Here is a 22604-nt window from a genome sequence, read left to right as displayed (position 1 = left end):
TTTTCAGGCCATTCCAGATGAGGAAGTCAGGGATTATAATACTGTAAAAGAGGCTCTGCTCTCCAGGTATGCGGTTACACCGGAGGCATACCGGAGGCGGTTCAGAGACACTGTTAAATTAGCTGGAGATTCCTACCTTGAGTGGGCATGTAAGTTGCACCGCACAGCAGCTCACTGGATAGCGGGGTGCCAAGCCATATCTGGGGAAGAGGTGCTGCAGCTATTCCTGTTGGAACATTGCTTCGACAAGTTACCCGCAGGAGTTCGAGAGTGGGTTCGGGACCGTAAACCCTCCACCCTGCAGGAAGCGGCTCGCTTGGCAGATGAGTATACGGATGCCCGCAAACTGGACACTGCTACCACTAAGCCCCCTGCTAGAGTGGAGTACAGACCCCCAGTCACCCCAGCAGCTGCCAGTTACCAAACCCCGGCGCACCGCTATACCACACGGCCTCCGGCCACGAACTACCCTCAGAGAGCCCTGTTCAATTTGCGGTGCTACTCACAACCTATTCGGTGCTTTAGATGTAAGCAACTAGGGCACAAAACGCAGCGAACCAAGCGCAGTCCTGGAGAAGACCCGCCAGCGGAATCCCACGTAATCCTCAGCCTGCGGCCCGCTACGTAGAGGCGCAAGAATGCTGGAGCATCCTACATGAGGCAGACCTTGTGCAAGCTGCCCACCGGAATAACCGGCAACTGGTTAAAGTGAATGGGAAGAAGGTCAGTGGTCTACGGGATACTGGTGCTACCATGACCTTGCTTCAAAAGAACTTGGTGTCTGAGAAACAGTACACTGGAGACACTGTGGCTGTGAGGGTAGCAGGGGGCAATGTGTTCAGCCTACCTGTTGCCAGGGTACATTTGGATTGGGGAGTGGGCGCTAGACCTGTGAATGTGGGGGTCAAGAAGGACTTACCTGCTGATGTTCTTCTTGGAAATGACTTGGCCCCCCTTGTTTCTGCCTACGCTCCTATGGGTCCCGCTGATGTTAACTCTGTGACTACCCGTGCCCAGATCCGTGCAGCAGAGACTGACCCACCTGCTGCTAAGCCCCAGGACGCTGAGCTCAGTAAATCTCTATCCGCTATTGATATGTGGAGGTCCCGTTACAATGCGCTGATGAAGGAGAAGAGGAGCGCAGAGGAAAAAGCTCGTTTAGAACGTGAATCTCTGCTAGACAAGCTGCACCGACAGACTGCAGAAAACACCAGCTTGAGAGTGGGACATGAAACCCAAACATTTTAATTCATGATTAAGATAGAGAATACAATGCTAAACCACTTTACAGTTTACTTCTATTATATAATTTGCTTCATTCTCTAGGTATCCTTTGTGGAAAAGCAGCAATGCATTACTGGGAGTTAGCTGAATGCAGTGGGTGAGCTAATAACATGAGGCATATATGTGCCGCCACTAATCAGCAGCTCCTACGTCTATCTAGGTAACCTTTTCAACAAAGGATACAAAGAGAACAAAACATATAAGTAAATTAGAAAGTTGTTTAAAATCCCAAGCTCTATCTAAATACAAAAATAAAATTGGGATTTTATGTACTTTTAATGTATTGATTTTTTATTTTACAAAATATATGTGTATACATTATTTGGAAGATGTATTAATGTCTTACTTACAGTGTAAATATGCAGGCATGTGTGGTTGTGCATTGGTATTTATGAGGGAAATATCCCCCCTTATTTACAATTGTTTTCTCAATGTTTATAATGCAGCAAAGTAAGTAAGGGGCTAAGTAAGGGGCTTAGAGGATGTGACAAAACCAATCTCGCCACTGTACATTGGAGGGCCTGATATGGAACATTCTTTGGGCTGGAGGTACATGGGCTTAAGGATACCCAGAGACTGCATGGAAATATGGAATTTTATATGCTGGACACCCCATGTACTTTCATAACTCTGTCTTATGTCTATGTCACCCTGTATCCATAAATACAGGATGGGTACAGGGTGTGAGTGCCCCTTGTGGGAGCAATTGTGACTCTATAAGCCAAGTGGGCATAAAAGACTTTATAGCTAATAAGAACTGTTCCTATATTCTGTAATAAGATGTATTCTATGTATGTTTAAGATCTGATTGTGTCTCAGGAGTCTGTCTAGGTAAACTGATTGGGTTTTGTGTGATTATGTTAACTAGACTGCCCAACATCAGATTGTCTGAGTACTTAATATGTTAATCTGTTTTACCTGTGAATAGACAATTCTTAGAGGTTTGATGCATTGTTCATATGTTTGCTTTACTGTTTAACCAATGCCCTCTGTAACCTGAAGCCAGGGTTATATTCAACCCCCCCATCCGGGGTCAAAACCTGTATAAATACTAGGCTTTCAGCCTTTAATAAATATATTCTTTTTTAAACCTGAAATGTGGAGCTTGGTCTCATGTTTGCAGGGAAACTGATCGAGGTTGTGAAGTGCTGATTCTGTATGCAGGACATTGTTCCATGGTATTAACCCTTGGTATCCTGTTGGTACCGTAACAATTGGTGGCAAGCGACGGAATGAACCTTATCGCCCAGAAGAGCAACTACACAAGCCAGTAACCTCAGGAAGAGGGGGATTATTACAATACTGACTAAGATGGAAAAGAGAAAAGTAAATTTTGCAGCTTTTAAAAACTTCCTGGAAACAGAAGGAGAGATTGATGGGTATCTTGCGGATTTTGAGAGGCAATGTGCACTACACAAGGTACCCGCAGAGGACTGGGTCACGATATTATCTGGAAAATTATCCGGCCGGGCCAGAGAGGCTTTTCAGGCCATTCCAGATGAGGAAGTCAGGGATTATAATACTGTAAAAGAGGCTCTGCTCTCCAGGTATGCGGTTACACCGGAGGCATACCGGAGGCGGTTCAGAGACACTGTTAAATTAGCTGGAGATTCCTACCTTGAGTGGGCATGTAAGTTGCACCGCACAGCAGCTCACTGGATAGCGGGGTGCCAAGCCATATCTGGGGAAGAGGTGCTGCAGCTATTCCTGTTGGAACATTGCTTCGACAAGTTACCCGCAGGAGTTCGAGAGTGGGTTCGGGACCGTAAACCCTCCACCCTGCAGGAAGCGGCTCGCTTGGCAGATGAGTATACGGATGCCCGCAAACTGGACACTGCTACCACTAAGCCCCCTGCTAGAGTGGAGTACAGACCCCCAGTCACCCCAGCAGCTGCCAGTTACCAAACCCCGGCGCACCGCTATACCACACGGCCTCCGGCCACGAACTACCCTCAGAGAGCCCTGTTCAATTTGCGGTGCTACTCACAACCTATTCGGTGCTTTAGATGTAAGCAACTAGGGCACAAAACGCAGCGAACCAAGCGCAGTCCTGGAGAAGACCCGCCAGCGGAATCCCACGTAATCCTCAGCCTGCGGCCCGCTACGTAGAGGCGCAAGAATGCTGGAGCATCCTACATGAGGCAGACCTTGTGCAAGCTGCCCACCGGAATAACCGGCAACTGGTTAAAGTGAATGGGAAGAAGGTCAGTGGTCTACGGGATACTGGTGCTACCATGACCTTGCTTCAAAAGAACTTGGTGTCTGAGAAACAGTACACTGGAGACACTGTGGCTGTGAGGGTAGCAGGGGGCAATGTGTTCAGCCTACCTGTTGCCAGGGTACATTTGGATTGGGGAGTGGGCGCTAGACCTGTGAATGTGGGGGTCAAGAAGGACTTACCTGCTGATGTTCTTCTTGGAAATGACTTGGCCCCCCTTGTTTCTGCCTACGCTCCTATGGGTCCCGCTGATGTTAACTCTGTGACTACCCGTGCCCAGATCCGTGCAGCAGAGACTGACCCACCTGCTGCTAAGCCCCAGGACGCTGAGCTCAGTAAATCTCTATCCGCTATTGATATGTGGAGGTCCCGTTACAATGCGCTGATGAAGGAGAAGAGGAGCGCAGAGGAAAAAGCTCGTTTAGAACGTGAATCTCTGCTAGACAAGCTGCACCGACAGACTGCAGAAAACACCAGCTTGAGAGTGGGACATGAAACCTTAAAGACAAACTTAGCGACACTTGAGGAGAAGCTGACGCTGGCTCATAGTGAGGTGCAGCAACTCAAGGGCACCCTATGTCAGTATGAAGGGATTGTGGATACCTATAAAGAGCAGGTACAGAAAACTCGTAAAGAAGCTGATGGGATTTTGAAGGACTGTTTGGCCCTGGTCTGGGCACTGAGGAATTTGAGCCCTTGTTTGTATGGACAGGAATTCTCTCTCATAACGGGAATACAGATGGATTGTCCCAGCAAACTGACATGCCTACCAGGCGCTCTGGTGGTATATGGCACAGTATATACCCTGGACAGCTGAGCATGACAAACCAGAGGGAGAGGAGTTTGATGGTCCTGGCTTGTTATGGGAGTCCTTTGCAGAGCCTGACTTTGGGAGCCCTGCGCAGACCAGACTTCAGGACATTTTCTGACTGGGCTGACCCCCATGAGGTAGAGCCAGACCTGGCTCACTTAGCAGCCCTGGAGTGGGAACTGGAGCAGGACTACCGAGATCTCTTCCACTCCATTGGGAAGGCTCAGCAGGACAGCAAGGTGAAAGACCCAGATCCAGACCCATCCAGCTGGGAAGATATTGTGGAGATTTACTGGGAAGGACCCCAGGTGGCCGGTGGAGATGGGACCGAGGTCTCTCCACCGGTCCTGCAGGGAATTGGGAGCCCAGACTCCATTCCCCAGTGGCAGGCTGAGTTACAGGGGGCAGAGACAGTTGGTCCTGTCCCCCAGCAGCAGAGGAATATACAGGGAATTGGGAGCCCAGACTCCATTCCCCAGCGGCAGGCTGCGTTACAAGGGGTAGGGACAGTTGGTCCTGTCCCCCAGCAACATGGCTGTTTAGCCAAAGGGGAGACGATTGGTCTCCCCCTCCAGCAGCACAGCTATGTATCCAAAGGGGAGACAGTCGGTCTCCCCCTCCAGCAACCAGGCTCCCACCAGGCTACTTCCATGGTAGTGCTGGCACCTGGGCAGAGTACAGCTGGTCTCTGCCCACCTCGCAACCCACCAATTCAGCGTACCAGTCCCCCACACAGCTGTGGTGAGGCACCTGGACATGGACAAGTTTTCCCCGTACTCAGGTGTAGTAACCATTTATTGTGGGTGGGCTGTACTACTAATTGTGTTTTATGGGTGGGTTGCTGGACTAACCAGGGCACTGACCGGCAGGAGGTCAGATACCCTGTTAGTCTGTTTGGAAAAGGGGAGAGATGTGACAAAACCAATCTCGCCACTGTACATTGGAGGGCCTGATATGGAACATTCTTTGGGCTGGAGGTACATGGGCTTAAGGATACCCAGAGACTGCATGGAAATATGGAATTTTATATGCTGGACACCCCATGTACTTTCATAACTCTGTCTTATGTCTATGTCACCCTGTATCCATAAATACAGGATGGGTACAGGGTGTGAGTGCCCCTTGTGGGAGCAATTGTGACTCTATAAGCCAAGTGGGCATTAAAGACTTTATAGCTAATAAGAACTGTTCCTATATTCTGTAATAAGATGTATTCTATGTATGTTTAAGATCTGATTGTGTCTCAGGAGTCTGTCTAGGTAAACTGATTGGGTTTTGTGTGATTATGTTAACTAGACTGCCCAACATCAGATTGTCTGAGTACTTAATATGTTAATCTGTTTTACCTGTGAATAGACAATTCTTAGAGGTTTGATGCATTGTTCATATGTTTGCTTTACTGTTTAACCAATGCCCTCTGTAACCTGAAGCCAGGGTTATATTCAACCCCCCCATCTGGGGTCAAAACCTGTATAAATACTAGGCATTCAGCCTTTAATAAATATATTCTTTTTTAAACCTGAAATGTGGAGCTTGGTCTCATGTTTGCAGGGAAACTGATCGAGGTTGTGAAGTGCTGATTCTGTATGCAGGACATTGTTCCCTGGTATTAACCCTTGGTATCCTGTTGGTACCGTAACAGAGGAATTGTGTTATTAACCAGTCTAGCCAAAATAAAAATAGACTGGGCTATTTTAAAGAGCCATTTGAAAAAAAGCTGTGTGAGGTAAACTATGACAGTATCTAATCTTACTGGTTTATTCTAATCATCATGATTTATTTTTACTATGTTTTAATGTACCATTGTTAAAGGGTTATAAGGGTCTGTTTCATTGTTGTAGCAAAAAAATACTACGTAGTAGACTACTGTACTTAAAATAAATAATTGTAATGTATTATTTATCATTTCAAAATGATTTTTTTTAACATTATTTGTTTGGGGTCCATTACTTGTTGGATGGCTTAGTGTTCAGTAATTGCTAGAGAAACAGAAAGTCAGTTTCTTGCCCATGCTCAGGACAGGAGAGGGAGAACACAAATTATGTTCTCAGCAGGTCAGCTTCCTTATGTCACTATAGGCAGTGTCTACACTACAAATTTGTTCTTATTTTGCAAGAAAACCAGTAAGTTGTTGCAGTTTTTTTAACACAGTCTGTTTCTTTTAGTGTTTACTGTGATTGAACATTTAAAGAAAGAAATTATAAGCTACAGACCCTTATTTATATATGAATCAATTCAACATATCACATCAAATCCACAAGGAATTGTCAAATTGGTGTCCACGTTAGGTGTAGGAGTATTCCAACACAACTATCCACCACTTAGTGTCTCTTTTTCCTAACTCCACCCTGCTTCCGATACATTCTCATAAAGGAGCCCCCTCACACTGGTTCATTCAGAGAAATGGAAACCCCATACTTCATGTTGAATAGTAAAAAGGTTAGAATACTTAATATTATTATAGTAATGTATTCACAAAGTTTCTATCAAAATCCATAGAGCTTAATTAAAGTGATGGTAAATGTTCCCCTTTGTATAAAAAAATATGGCTTTGACAGCTAAGACTGAAGCCAGAGGCAGAAAGCATCTGCCTTCATATGGTAAGTGAGAGCTGATCATCACTACCACGTGCGCTATGTGTCATTGTTTGTAACAGCTTGCAGTGCTGGTGTGGGTGATGTGGGAGGAATGGAAGGAGGCAGGAAGGCAGTACATTGCAAAGGGGGGAGGGAGGATTCCCTATGCTACAGAATAATAAATGTTTAGTGAGGGAGAGGAGGAATGGGTTCCCTACACTATGGAAAGGGGTGAAGGAGGGGGGTCCTCCAAACAATCGGTTGGGGGGGGATCGCTACACTACAGAAAATAATAAAAAATAAATTTAAAAAACCTCTACAAACTGAATACTGACTGATAGCTGCCAGTACCTAAGACAACAGCACCTAATGAAAGGGGGAAGAGTTAGAGAGCTTTTTTGGGGGGATCAGGGAGGTAGGTGGGTGGTTGGGTGGGTGAGGAGGGTTCCCTACCCTACAGAAATAAAAAATATATATATATTTTTAAAATACTCATCCTAAATTGCATACTTGAATCCAATAGATATACAACACTGTACCTGGTGCAGGTGAAATAGGGGCAACTGCAAACACTCCTTAATATCCAAAAAAGCAATGTCCACAGCACCAATTCTTATAAGGAAACACTTGTCTTTATTGCAGCATCATGGCACGCAAAAGCAACAGGCAACGTTTTGGGTTTTACACCTTTAATCATTAATAACCCAAAACTTTGCTTGTTGCTTTTGTGTGCCATGATGCTACAATAAAGGCAAATGTTTCCTTATAAGAATTGGTGCTGTGAATGTTGCTTTTTTGCCTAAACTGCATACTGGCAGCCTTTCTGCCAGTACCTAAGATGATAAGTACCAGTGAGGGAGTGAGGGAGGACATAGAGCTGTTTGCGAGGGATCAGGTAGGGATCAGGGGGTGGGAGGATAGATTTTTTTTAAAATATGATCATATATGGTGGCAAAACAGTGGCATTAAATATACCAAAATGGGCCTAGATGAATATATTGGGATGTGTATATATATATATAATGTTGATAGGTGAATTAAAAAAAATAAAACAAGGCTCTATTTCTGTTTAAATGGAGTGATAGCAAAAATGCTAAAAATTCTCTGGTACTTTGGGCAAGTTTTCTGTAAAAAAAACAAACACTAAATTACAGAAAGTAATTAAAAGTAATTGCAAGATTTTTAAACTAATTACACCTACTCTAATCCCCCTAACAAAATAAAAAAGCCCCTCAAAATTAAAAAAAGCCCTACCCTACACTAAATTATAAATAGGCCTTAAAAGGGCCTTTTGCGGGGCATTGCCAAAAAGTAATCAGCTCTTTTACCTGTAAAAAAAAATTACAAATCCCCCCCCACATTAAAACCCACCACCCACACAACCAACCCTACTCTAAAACCCACCCAATACCCCCTTAAAAAAACCTAACACTAACCCCTTGAAGATCACCTTACCAGGAGACGTCTTCACCCAACCGGGCCGAAGTCCTCAACGAAGCCGGGAGAAGTCTTCATCCAATCGGGCAGAAGTGGTCCTCCAGACGGGCAGAAGTCTTCAACCAGATGGCATCTTCTAACTTCATCCATCCGGCGCGGAGCGGGTCCATCTTCAAGACATCCGACGCGGAGCATCCTCTTTTTTCCACGGCTACGACCGAATAAAGATTCCTTTAAATGATGTCATCCAAGATGGCGTCCCTTCAATTCCGATTGGCTGTTAGAATAAGCCAATAGGATTTAGCTGGCATTCTATTGGCTGATTGGAACAGCCAATAGAATGCCAGCTCAATCCTATTGGCTGATTTGTATCAGCCAATAGGATTTTTTCTACCTTAATTCCGATTGGCTGATAGAATTCTTTCAGCCAATCGGAATTGAAGGGACGCCATCTTGGATGACGTCATTTAAAGGAACCTTCATTCAGTCGTAGCCGTGGAAAGAAGAGGATGCTCCATGTCGGATGTTTTGAAGATGCCGTCTGGATGTAGACTTCTGCCCGTCTGGAGGACCACTTCTGCCCGGTTGGATGAAGACTTCTCCCGGCTTCGTTGAGGACTTCCGCCCGGTTGGGTGAAGACATCTCCCGGTAAGGTGATCTTCAAGGGGTTAGTGTTAGGTTTAGTGTTAGGTTTTTTAAGGGGGTATTTGGTGGGGTTTAGAGTAGGGTTGGTTGTGTGGGTGGTGGGTTTTAATGTTGGGGGGGATTTGTAATTTTTTTACAGGTAAAAGAGCTGATTTCTTTGGGGCAATGCCCCGCAAAAGGCCCTTTTAAGGGCTATTTGTAATTTAGTGTAGGGTAGGGGCTTTTTTTATTTTGGGGGGCTTTTTTATTTTGTTAGAGGGATTAGAGTAGGTGTAATTAGTTTTAAAATCTTGTAATTATTTTATTATTTTCTGTAATTTAGTGGGGGGGGTTTCGTACTTTAGATAATTTTATTTAATTGTAATTAATTGTATTTAATGTAGGTAATTAATTTAATTGTAGTGTAGTTTTATGTGTAATTGTAACTTAGGTTAGGTTTTATTTTACAGGTAAATGTGTCTTTATTTTAACTAGGTAGTTATTAAATAGTTAATAACTATTTAATAACTATTGTACCTAGTTAAAATAAATACAAAGTTGCCTGTAAAATAAAAATAAACCCTAAGCTAGCTACAATGTAACTATTAGTTATATTGTAGCTAGCTTAGGGTTTATTTTATAGGTAAGTATTTAGTTTTAAATAGGAATAATTTAGTTAATTGTAGTATTTTTATTTAGATTTATTTTAATTATATTTAAGTTAGGGGGTGTTAGGGTTAGACTTAGGTTTAGGGGTTAATAACTTTATTATAGTGGCGGCGATGTTGGGGGCGGCAGACTTGGGGTAAATAAATGTAGGTAGGTGGCGGTGATGTTAGGGACGGCAGATTAGGGGTTAATAATTTTTAACTAATGTTTGAGACGTGGGAGTGCGGCGGTTTAGGGGTTAATATGTTTATTATAGTGGCGGCGATGTCCGGTTCGGCAGATTAGGGGTTAAAAAATTTATTATAGTGTTTGCAAAATGGGGGGCCTCGGTTTAAGGGTTAATAAGTAGTTTATGGGTGTTTGTGTACTTTTTAGCACTTTAGTTAAGAGTTTTAAAATGCGGTACCAGTCTTGACAGGAGAGGGTATACCGCTCACTTTTTGTCAGACTCGTAATACCGGCGCTATGCAAGTCCCATTGAAAAAATAGGATACACAATTTACGTAAGTGGATTTGCAGTATTTCCGAGTCTGGCCAAAAAAGTGAGCGGTACACCTGTACCTGTAAGAATCGTAATACCAGCGGGCGTTAAAAAGCAGCGTTGGGACCTCTCAACTCTGCTTTCTAACCCTAACGCAAGACTCGTAATCTAGTCCACTGTCCTTAAGGGGTTAATTTAAGATTCCTTTAAATGATACTGTTAGGAGAATTTCACTATGAACACCCAAGGATTTTTCACCTCAGTATCCTCAGATTCAACATTTCAGATATGTTCTATAAAGGAAAGCGAAAATAATAACAGGAAGAGAGAGGAAAAGAAAGACGAAGAAGGAATTGGAAATTAAAATGAAAGTTGAGAAAATTCAAAAAAAATGTTTCTGCTTAAGACCATCTAAACATAAATCTGCATATAAATTAAGTTTGATGTAAACCATAAACATAAGACACAGATCAAATTCATTCTAATAACACAAATACACATTTTTTTCCTATTCAGTTTGCTACAGTGATCAATTATATTCTATCTCTTACAGAAAGACTTGACTGTGCTATATGATGTCCATAGAGTAATGGCGATTGACGCTTTGACTTCATCGCACCCTCTCACATCAAGAGAAGATGAAGTGAACACTCCAAATGAAATAAATCAAATGTTTGATTCTATCGCTTACAGCAAGGTAAAGTATTTTCCAATTGTTATTAACGCACTACTTTATAATTTAGACAGAGAAAATGAAACAACATTGAAAGAAATGATTTATACATTTCCTATTAAAAAAATATATATCTTTTTTTTCCCAACGAGCACCTTCACTATGGAGAAGAGTCTTTAAAATAAAAACAAATTATGGAAAACATAAATAATAAAAAGTGGAAAAAAAGAGATCATCTGCTGTATAATTGCTAGAGATGTGCATTCATTTTCGCACAAATGCACATTCGTCACAAAAATTTTAAAAAGTTTTAATGAAATGAAAATCTGAATGAACGAACCAACGAAAATAAAGAAAACAAATAAATACTGAATAAAATCATCAGCATTCATTTGTTTCCTTTATTTATTTATTTTTAAGTGCTTGATACTTATTTTAATGAGCTCTCCAGAGCACATTAAGTTAAGTATTGTAGATACAGGTGAACGTTTCACCTGTAGCTTTGAAACATTTACATTTGTTTTAACAAAAATGAATGTAAATGTTTGATGAAAATTCAATTTTCGTTTTGTTTTAAATTAAACGAAAACCAAATAGTGCAGGCAACGAATAAACAGTGAAAAAAACAAATTTCCCTAAATATCCAAAATGAAAATTTAATCTGAAACAACATTTTCTTCCCTGTGCATCTCTAATAATTACATTTTTAAGTAGTCTTGTTTTTCAGAATTAAAGGACGCTAAAGTCAAAATTATACTTTCATGATTCAGATAGCGAATTTAAAAAAATCGGCCACTAGCAGGGAATGTCAATCATCCCAATTGGATATCATCCCAATTGGATCGGATTTGGATGATTGCTGTCCGACACCTTTTAGTTAAGGAGCAGCGGTTTTATGACCGCTGCTTTTTAACTTACGTTTTCACGAGCCAGAAACTTTGAGCGTAGAAAGCATTATCCGACTATGATATCAGATGTAAAAAAAAAAAGAATATTCATTTTTTTTGTGATATCCATATCTTGAGAACTACTGAAGTTAGGAGCCAGAAATTTGGCATGTAAACTTACTTTATAATGAGGATTTTAAATTATTTGTACTTTTCTAACAACTTTGGTGGATTTTCAGGAAATGGTAAAACACATGTTTTTTTTTTTAACCCTTAAGGACGTAGAACGTACAGGGTACGTCCTACAAAAACTGTGACTTAATGACCAAGGAGGTACCTTGTACGTCTTCAGAGTTTTCAAGCGCTGGAAGCGAATGTGATCACTTCCAGCTGCTTTCATGTTATTGCAGTAATGCCTCGACATTGAGGCATCCTTCAATAACATTTTTTTGGCATCCGTTGCAAAGAGAGCAACTCTGTGGCCCTCTCTGCATCGGCCAGCTATGGTGCCGATTGTTGGTGAGTGGGAGCCATAGCAGGGAGGCGGGTGGGCGGCCCATTTTTGGTGGCTATCCGAATCCTTTCCCCTCTGTGTTTCCTGGAGCGAGGAGGTGGGGGGCGGGAATGGGCATGCTACATTCAGTTAACACAGTCAAAGAAGAGAGAGGGTGGGTGGAGAAATATTGGGGAAGGGATCTGGGAGGGAGAGGGTAGGTAGGGTATTAGCAGTGAGCAGCTACACTACAGCAATTGGGGGTTTTATTTTTTTTAGACAAAAAAGGGCAAATTTTGTAGTAAACTGGGTACTGGCAGTACCTAAGATGGTGGCCAATAGGTTGAGGGGGAGGCTTAGAGAGCTATTTGGGGAGGATTAGGGAGAATGGGGGGTAGTGGGGGATCCTGCACTAAAGATAAAATATTAAAAAAAAACTTTATTTTTATACTGGCAAACTTTCTGCCAGTACTTAAAGGGACACTGAACCCAAATTTTCTTCTTTTTTGATTCAGATAGAGCATGAAATTTTAAGCAACTTAAATGCAACTTAAATGCAAGAATGTAAGTTTAGATGCCGGCCCATTTTTCGTGAACAACCTGGGTTGTTCTTGCTGATTGGTGGATAAATTCATCCACCAATAAAAAAAGTGCTGTCCAGAGTTCTAAATAAAAAAAAAAGCTTAGATGCCTTCTTTTTTAAATAAAGATAGCAACAGAACGAAGAAAAATTTATAATAAGAGTATATTAGAATGTTGCTTAAAATTGCATGCTCTATCTGAATCATGAAAGAAAAAAAAATTGGGTTCAGTGTCCCTTTAAGATGACAGTGACAATTGTGAGGTTGGGGAGGGAAGAGAGCTATTTGAGGGGGGTCAGGGAAGGATCAGGGGGTGCGATGTGTCAGGTGGGAGGCTAATCTCTACACTAAAGCTAAAGTTAACCCTTCAAGCTACCTAATTAAACCCTTAACTGCTGTGCATAATACAAGTGTGGTGTGCAGCAGCATTTAGCGGCCTTCTAATTACCAAAAAGCAATGCCAAAGCCATGTATGTCTGCTATTTCTGAACAAATAGGATCCCAGAGAAGCATTTACAACCATTTGTGCCATAATTGCACAAGCTGTTTGTAAATAATTTCAGTGAGAGACCTAAAGTTAGTGAAAAAGTTAATGATTTTTTTTTATTTGATCGCATTTGGCGGTGAAATGGTGGCATTAAATATACCAAAATGGGCCTGAATCAATACTTTGGGTTGTCTACTAAAAAGAAATATAAACATGTGAAGGGTTGTTCAGGGATTCCTGACAGATATTAGTGTTACAATGTAACTATCGCTTATGTTGAAAACAATTTGTGTAATGGTGGCATGAAATATACCAAAATGGGTCTAGATCAATACTTTGGGTTGTCTACTACATTAAACTAAAGCTAAAATTAACCCTACAAGCTACCTAATTAACCCCTTCACTGCTGGGCATAATACAAGTGTGGTGTGCAGCGGCATTTAGCGGCCTTCTAATTAACAAAAAGCAATGCCAAAGCCATATATGTCTGCTATTTCTGAACAAAGTGGATCCCAGAGAAGCATTTACAACCCTTTGTGCCATAATTGCACAAGCTGTTTGTAAATAATTTCAGTGAGAAAGCTAAAGTTTGTGAAAAAGTTAGTGAAAAAGTTAACAATTTTTTCTAATTGACCGCATTTGGCGGTGAAATGGTGGCAAAAATGGACCTAGATCAATACTTTGGGTTGTCTACTAAACAAAATATATATATGCATGTGAAGGGTTATTCAAGGATTCCTGACAGATATTAGTGTTACAATGTAACTATTGCTTATGTTGAAAAAAATCGATTTGGAAATAGCAAAGTGCTACTTGTACTTATTGCCCTATACCTTGCAAAAAAAGCAAAGAACATGTAAACATTGGGTATTTCTAAACTCAGGACAAAATTTAGAAATTATTTAGCATGGGTGTTTTTTGGTGGTTATAGATGTGTAACAGATTTTGAGGGTCAAAGTTAGAAAAAGTGTTTTTTTTTTATAATTTTTTCATCTTATTTTATAATTTTTTATAGTAAATTATATTATATGATGAAAATAATGGTATCTTTAGAAAGTCCATTTAGTGGTGAAAACAAACGGTATATAATATGTGTGGGTACAGTTAATGAGTAAGAGGAAAATTACAGTTAAACACAAACACTGCAGAAAAACAACATTTATGCTTACCTTATAAATTCCTTTCTTTCTGGATATGGTGAGTCCACGGCTTGAGTAATTACCGTTGGGAATATCCCTACTGGCCAGCAGGAGGAGGCAAAGAGCACAACAGTTAAACTGCTAAGTATCACTCTCTTACCCACAACCCCCAGTCATTTGACCGAAGGGAAATGGAAAAAAAGGAGTAACACAAGGTGTAGAGGTGCCTGAGGTTATAGTCAAAAGAACAACTGTCTTAAAATAAAGGGTGAGGCCGTGGACTCACCATATCCAGAAAGAAATACATTTATCAGGTAAGCAGTCCACAGCTTGAGTAATTATTGTTGGGAACCAATACCCAAGCTAGAGGACACAGATAAATAGGGAGGGACAAGACAGGGAATCCTAAACAGAAGGCACCACCGCTTGAAGAACCTTTCTCCCAAAAGAACCCTCAGCCGAGGCAAAAGTATCAAATTTGGAAAATTTGGAAAAAGTATGTAGAGAAGACCAAATTGCAGCCTTGCAAATTTGTTCCACAGAAGCTTAATTTTTGAATGCCCAAAAAGAGGAAACAGCTCTTGTGGAATGAGCCATACTTCTCTCAGGAGGCTGCTGTCCAGCAGTCTCATAAGCCAAACAAATTATACTTCATAACTAAAAAGAAAGAGTAGTAGCAGTAGCTTTCTGACCTATACATTTCCCAGAGAAACAGACAAAGAGGGCAGAGGACTGGCAAAAATCCTTAGTCTCATGTAAGTAGAATTTAAGAGCATGTACAACATCCAAATTGTGTAATTGTGGATTAGGACACAGAGAGGGAACAGCAATTTCGTGATTGATATTTCTATTAGAAACAACCTTAGGAAGGAAACCAAACTTAGTATAAAAAAACGCCTTATCAGCATGAAAAATAAGATAAGGGGAATCACACTGCAGAGCTGAGAGTTCCGAGACTCTTCGAGCAGAAGAGATAGCAGCAAGAAACAAAACCTTCCAAGGTAACAACTTAATATTTATGGAATACAATGGCTCAAACTGAGCCAGCTGTAAAACTTTAAGAACAAGGTTAAGGCTCCAACGAGGAGCAACAGACTTAAAGACAAGCCTGATTTTGACCAAGGCCTGACAAAAAGATTGCACATCTGGCACAACCACCAAACATTAATGTAGTAAAACAGATAAAGCAGAAATCTGACCCTTTAGGGTATTGACTGACAATCCCTTCTCCAGGCCTTCCTGAAGAAAAGATAAAATTCTAGGAATTCTAATTCTACTCCAAGAGTAGCCCATATCTTATGGTAAATCTTTCTGGTAACAAGCTTGCAAGCCTGAATCGTGGTCTTAATGACAAACTCATAAAAACCACGCTTAGACAGAATTAAACATTCAATCTCCAAGCAGTCAGCTTCAGAGAAATTAAATTTAGATGAAGGAAGGGGCCCTGAATCAGGAGGTCCTTCCTCAGAGGTAGTCTCCAAGGTGGGAGAGAAGACATCTACACTAGGTCTGCAAACCAGATCCTGCGAGGCCATGCGGGGCTATTAGAATCACGACACCCTCTCCTGTTTGATATGAGCAATGACTCATGGAAGGAGAGCAAACGGAGGAAACAGGTATGCCAACCTGAAAACCCAAGGAACCGCCAGAGCATCTCCCTGAGATTAAGTCTGTCTGCTCAAAAAATCCATTTCCCAGTTGTCTACTCCTGGAATGTGGATGGCAGATAGGCAGATAGACAGCAATTGTGGGTCTCTGCCCACTGAAGAATCCGAGTAACCTCCTTCATGGCTAAGGAGCTCCGAGTTCCTCCCTGGTTATTGATGTAAGCCACAGAGGTTATGTTGTCTGACTGGAACCAGATAAACTGGGCTGAGGACAACTGAGGCCAAGCCAATAGAGCATTGTAAATCACTCTCAACTCCAAGATGTTGTTGGGAAGAGCAGACTTCTCCCGATTCCAAAGGCCCTGAAATTCCAGACTGCTCCCCAGCCCAGCAGGCTGGCGTTCGTAGTCACAATCACCCAGGAAAGTCTCCAAAAGCATGTTCCCTAAGACATATTTTCCTGAGAAATCCACCACGGGGGAGAGTCCCTTGATGACTGATTTAACTCTATTCTCTAAGATAGATTTGCATGGTCACCATTCCATTGTCTGAGCATGCACAACCGGAGAGCTCTCAATTGGAACCATCAGACCGATTACCTTCATACATTGAGCCACTAAAGGATGAGCAGTAGCCTGAAGAGAGAGGAAAGAGGAAATGATTTTGTTTTTCCTGACCTCTGGCAGAAAAATCTTCATCAATAGAGAATCTATTATGGTCCCTAAGAATTCACAGATTCACATTCCATCTGTGGGAACAAAGAAAAGACAACAATATCTCTGTGTGAGATTTTGCTTATTGAAAAGATGGCACCTGAACTAATATGTCATCCAGGTAGGGTGCCCCAGCAATTCCACGAGAACGGATCACTGCCAAAAGAGCCCCCAGAACCTTTGAAAAAATTCTGGGAGCCGTGGCTAGACCAAATGGAAGGGCCATGAACTAGAAATGTTTGTCCAGAAAGGCAAATCTCAGGAATCTGTGATGGTCCCTGTGAAAAGGAACACGAAGATACGCATCCTTTAGGTCTATGGTTGTCATGAACTGACCCTTTTGTACTAAAGGAAGAATGGAACGTATAGTTTCCATTTTGGAGGATGGAACTTTGAGAAACTTGTTTAGACACTTCAAGTCTAAAATGGGACGGAAAGTTCCCTCTTTTTTGGGAACCACAAATAGGTTGGTGTAGAACCCAAGACCGTGTACCTGCACTAGAACTGGAACTATCACTCCCAGGGAGGGAAAATGTATACATTTCAAGAACGCCTCTCTCTCTTTATCTGGTCTGCAGATAATCTTGAGAGATGGAATCTGCCTCTGGGAGGAAAAGTCTTGAATTCCAATTTGTAACCCTGGGATACTATGTCCACAGTCCAGGGATCTGGGACATCTTGTATCCAGGATTGAGAGATCTAAGAAAGTCTGCCCCCCACCTGATCCGATCCCAGATCAGGGGCAAACCCTTCATGCTGATTTGGAATCAGCTGTGTGTTTCTTTGATTGTTTCCCCTTGTTCCAAGACTGATTGGGTTTCCAAGAAGACTTGGATTGTTCCTGCTTGGAAGACGAAGGGGAAGGCTTTCCTCTGAAGTTACGAAAGGAACGAAAATTACTCTGACGTCCTTTAGGCCTATTCTTCTTATCTTGAGATATAAAAGACCATTTTCCATCCGTAATATCAGAGATAATTTCTGCCAAACCGGGTCCAAACAAGGTTTTGCCCTTGTAAGGAATCGCCAGAAGCTTGACTTTAGCGGAAACTTCCGCAGACCAAGATTTCAACCATAACGCCCTGCAGGCTAGTTTTAGCTCCTAGTCTAACAACCTTTAAAATGGCATCTACAATAAAAGAATTGGCCAACTTAAAAGCTATAAAGGGACACTGAACCCATATTTTTTATTTTGTGATTCAGATAGAGCATGCAATTTTAAGCAACTTTCTAATTTACTCCTATTATAAAATTTTCTTCATTCTATTGGTATCTTTATTTGAAATGCAAGAATGTAAGTTTAGATGCCAGCCCATTTTTGGTGAACAACCTGGGTTGTTCTTGCTGATTGGTGGATAAATTCACCCACCAATAAACAAGCTCTGTCCAGGATCTGAACCCCCCAAAAAAGCTTAGATGCCTTCTTTTTCAAATAAAGTTAGCAAGAGAATGAAGAAAAATTGATAATAGTAGTAAATTAGAAAATTGCTTAAAATTGCATGCTCTATCTGAATCACAAAAGAAAAAAATTGGGTTCAATGTCCCTTTAATCCTATCTTGAATTTCATCCAAGGAAGTCTCTACTTAAAGAGAATCAGACAAGGCGTTGAACCAATAAGATGCTGCACTAGTCACCGCAGGTTGCCATTGGAGACCTTGATGAACATAAATCTTTTTTAAATAAGCCTCCATCTTCTTGTCCATCGGATCCTTAAAAGAGCAACTATCCTCCATAGGAATAGTGGTTATCTTAGCCAGAGTGGAAATGGCCCCTTTAACTTTGGTTATAGTATACAAAAGGTCTTTAATGGAGTCCTCGACAAGAAACATTTTCTTAAAAATGGGAGACGGGAAAAAGACACCCCTGGATTCTCCCATTCCTGTGAGATAATCTCCTTAGCATGGTCCGGCACAGGAAAAATCTCTGAAGTGGAATGTTTATCAAAGAAACTATTAAGTTTACTAGATTTCTTAGGAGTGTCAACGACAGGGGTATCGGAGTCATCTAAAGTAGCTAAAACCTCCTTTAACAATACACAAAGGTGTTCAAGCTTAAATCTGAAGAATACCACCTCAGTCTCAGAAGGAATTATACTGTCAGAATCTGAGATTTTATCCTCAAAAAGTCCCGATGTATCTTTCTCATCAGACTTATGAGAAAGGGCAACTTGGGAAGCAAAACTGAGGCACCTTACTTTCTGAATTTCTAGATTTCCTCCCAGAAATGGAGAAAAACTACTTTTTCCTCAGAAACATTATGAAGTAAAGCCGGTCATGTGACCACAAATCCTGAACTCAAATTACTGCTGCAAACGAAAGAGGCACCACTTTCTGGTAAACTGAGTACCAGAAATATCAGTTTTTTTCAAACCTGACATTTTAAAATGAAAGGAGAAATGAATAAGCTGCTGAAATAGAAAATTCAGCCTTACTTTCAGTTTAAACTTGTATTGTTTTATCAAGTAAAAATGTGTCAGAAAATAAAGCCTAATAAAAACATTTTACCCTTTTGTTTTAAAAGAGTTTAAATGTTAGTCTCACACATGCTACAGTGCCTGCTTCATGCCCCAGTGTAACCCATACAACAGGATTATCTATGTCCTAATAAGTCTTTTAATTTGTTAAGTGCATGGTCTCCCCAACTGGAAGAAAAAGCACTTACCTGCTCCGCTGTTTGGCATATAGACAGTTACAAGGTATGAGAAAACACAGTTCTTCACAGAGACCTTTGAAAAAGAAAGAACAGAGTAGCCAACTTTGGCTTTCTAAACTATGGCAGCAATTGTTAGGAAAACACAGTAAGTACCTTTTTACAAGTTCCTAACTGATTTAAAGCCACCACTACCCGACTGCAAGGAATGACGGGGAATACGGCTATACCCCAAAACTTGCTTGTAGATGAAATCAAAATTTTTCTTCAGACACCTAAACTTCACCTCCTCCATGCACTGAAGGCAAAGAGAATAACTGGGGGTTGTGGGTGTCATGGTCCTATCTTACACATTCCACCTTAATATATACTTTGCCATATCAAGCCTATACCACCTTAACATTGTCTCCTCCTGCCTATAAAGCCTGCACTGTCTAATTACTCTTTGCTGGTTTATTGAAGTGATTAACTCACAACTCCAGCTTGTATCCTGGTGAAAGAAAGTACTCGGCTGCATTTAAACTACTTCACTTGTACACCTTGGCAAAAGCGCTGCTTGTTGTCTTCCTACCTGGCTTCCTCTGACGTCACTGCAAGCCATTCACTCCTCACACGCTGCTCAGGCCTGGCAGCGTTCCAACTTCACAGCGTGCACAGACTTCCAGCTGCTCTGACACAGCCTTCCGGATCTCAAGCACTCACAGTGCCTTCAGCTTGCAACAAGTATAGCGACACATGAGGTTATCAGGTTCCGTATAAGCTTTTACTTGTTGTGTTCTAAGTCTGCTACTCTCACTACTTCCATATTTAAGCTTGCCATAATATTGACATTCCTCTATGTGTTACACTGTATAAATCTGCCAGCAAGCTACTAGCACTACCATTACTAAATGGTTATATTAACTCCTCACCTGCAGTGTGCCATATTAAACATGCTATGAGTACTAATCAGGGTATTTTCCTTAACTAGTTACTGCTCCTGTCTTGAGAAATATATATCCTTTGTTCTGCCTCTAAAGCATTCCTGTATTCATTACTCTTTGATATTGGAAGCTTATTGAGGCAATATAAATACAGATTAGGATTATATGCTTCCTTACTAGCAAGCATATTTCCCAGTTTGTTACATTAACATATTACCACAGTTCTACTTCTAAAGTACTAAAGATAAGTAAAGCATTGTCACATAAACAAGTGATTTCTTACATAATAAACCAGCCTTAAAAAAAAAAAAAAAAAAAAAAAAAAAAAAAAAAAAAAAATTTGTAACTATGGAGCCATCAGATGTGGCCCCCCAGCTACATAATTTAAACCAGCGCCTGGACAATTTAACTCAGGCATTTAGAGATATACAGGTGGAAAACCAAAGTCTCAAAGCCTGTCTTAGAGAAGTGTTGGCCAATAGGAATGCTGGAAATGACCACCAGGCTGAGCCCCAGGTTTCTTACCCTGAGAAATTTACTGGTGATAGATCCACTTTTCGCCAGTTCAGAAACGCCTGCCTGTTGTTATTCGATTTAAAACCGAGAACTTATCCTACAGACAGATCCAAAGTATTAACTGTTCTCTCATACCTGCGAGGGGAACCTCGGGCCTGGGCTGACTCATTTTATGAGTCCCAGGACCCAATTCTGAATTCTTTTGATGCCTTCTTAAAGGCTTTATCCAACCTTTATGATGATCCTTATCGTCAGATTACTGCTGAGACTAAACTCAGAGGACTCAAACAGTTAAAAGCTCCAGTGGAGGAGTATATTACTCGTTTCAAGATTTGGGCCAGAGATTCGCTCTGGAATGAGGTCTCTCTCAAGAATCAGTATCGAATGGGGTTGTCAGAGGAAGTAAAGGACGAACTCTCCAGAACTGGCATACCAGATCGCCTAGAGGATTTCTATACTTTAACAACTACTATAGATCGCAGGCTCCGAGAGCGAAGGCAGGAAAAAGGTAGTTCTAGCCACCCCACACGCCGCTTGCTCCCGACTCCGCCTACTGCTACTGCTCCCCCTGACCAGCCTATGGACATTAGCTTTCTGAGAGGACCTCTCACTATGCAAGAAAAGACCAGACGCCGTAATCTCAATCTGTGTATGTATTGTGCTGGTACGCAGCATGTGGTTAAGGATTGTCCCCTGCTTCTGAAGCAAAAGCGAGGTAAGACAAAATCAAATAGTAACTGTCTTCACACAAAGTCAGCTACATCAACTTACTTTACCTTACCTTTACAATTACAGTGGGATCAGCACAGGATCAGCAGTAACGCCATTGTTGATACAGGCGCTTGTACCAATTTCATTGATGTTCGTTTGGTTCATTCTAATAAAATTCCTTTTCAGTTAAAAAGCATTCCACTGCCTCTCAAAGTCATTGACGGGTCACATTTAGCTTCTGGTCCGGTGTCACATCAAACTGTCCCTCTGTTAGTCACAACTCCCTCTGGTCACACTGAAACAATTACTTTCGATATCATATCCTCTCCTATTTACCCTATTGTACTGGGAATCTCTTGGCTTCGTTTACACCAACCCACTCTGCATTGGTCCACTCTTTCTCTCTCCTTCCCCTCCTCTTACTGTTCTAACACTTGCTTCCCTAGGAAACATATTTTGATCACATCCACTCCTGTCATACCAGTTGAATATTCTGATTTTTCAAACGTTTTTGATAAAAAAGAGGCAGAGGTATTGCCTCCCCATAGGGCCTATGATTGCCCCATAGATCTGCTGCCTGGTGCAACCATACCTCATGGTCATATTTATCCCCTCTCAAGACCTGAGTTACAACACCTTAAAACTTATATTACTGAGAATTTAAAAAAAGGGTTCATCCGTCCCTCCACCTCACCTGCAGCAGCAGCTATGTTTTTTGTAAAGAACAAGGATGGGTCTTTACGCCCGATAATAGATTATCGCGAGCTGAACAAAATAACAATAAAAAACAGATACCCACTACCTCTCATCCCAGAACTGATTGAGAGGTTACGTGGCGCCACAGTGTTCACTAAACTAGATCTGAGGGGTGCCTATAACCTTGTCAGAATAAGAGCCGGGGACGAGTGGCTGACCGCATTTAGGACTAGGTATGGTCTCTATGAGTATACGGTTATGCCATTCGGTCTGTGCAATGCCCCGGCGACATTCCAGAACTTCATTAATGATATTTTTAGAGATGTCCTTGACACGTTTTTGGTTGTCTACTTAGACGACATTCTTATTTACTCACCCTCTTTGACAGAACATATACAACATGTCAGGCTTGTGTTGTCTAGACTACAAA

General features: G+C 41.5%; 1 protein-coding gene across 1 annotated transcript in view; it reads left to right on the top strand.

The window, feature by feature from the left end:
• The window catches only part of LOC128664547 (aminopeptidase N-like), a 108730-nt gene that overhangs the window by 29188 nt on the left and 56938 nt on the right, over positions 1-22604 (top strand). Inside the window, exon 9 of the mRNA XM_053719365.1 lies at positions 10655-10798. Within this exon, the coding sequence (XP_053575340.1) occupies positions 10655-10798 (144 nt within the window). The remainder of the gene's footprint in view (positions 1-10654; positions 10799-22604) is intronic.

Source organism: Bombina bombina, chromosome 6 (assembly GCF_027579735.1).
Source record: "Bombina bombina isolate aBomBom1 chromosome 6, aBomBom1.pri, whole genome shotgun sequence".
NCBI lineage: Eukaryota > Metazoa > Chordata > Amphibia > Anura > Bombinatoridae > Bombina > Bombina bombina.
The sequence above is the reverse complement of the archived record's forward strand: the minus strand, read 5'-3'. Positions and strand labels throughout refer to the sequence as shown.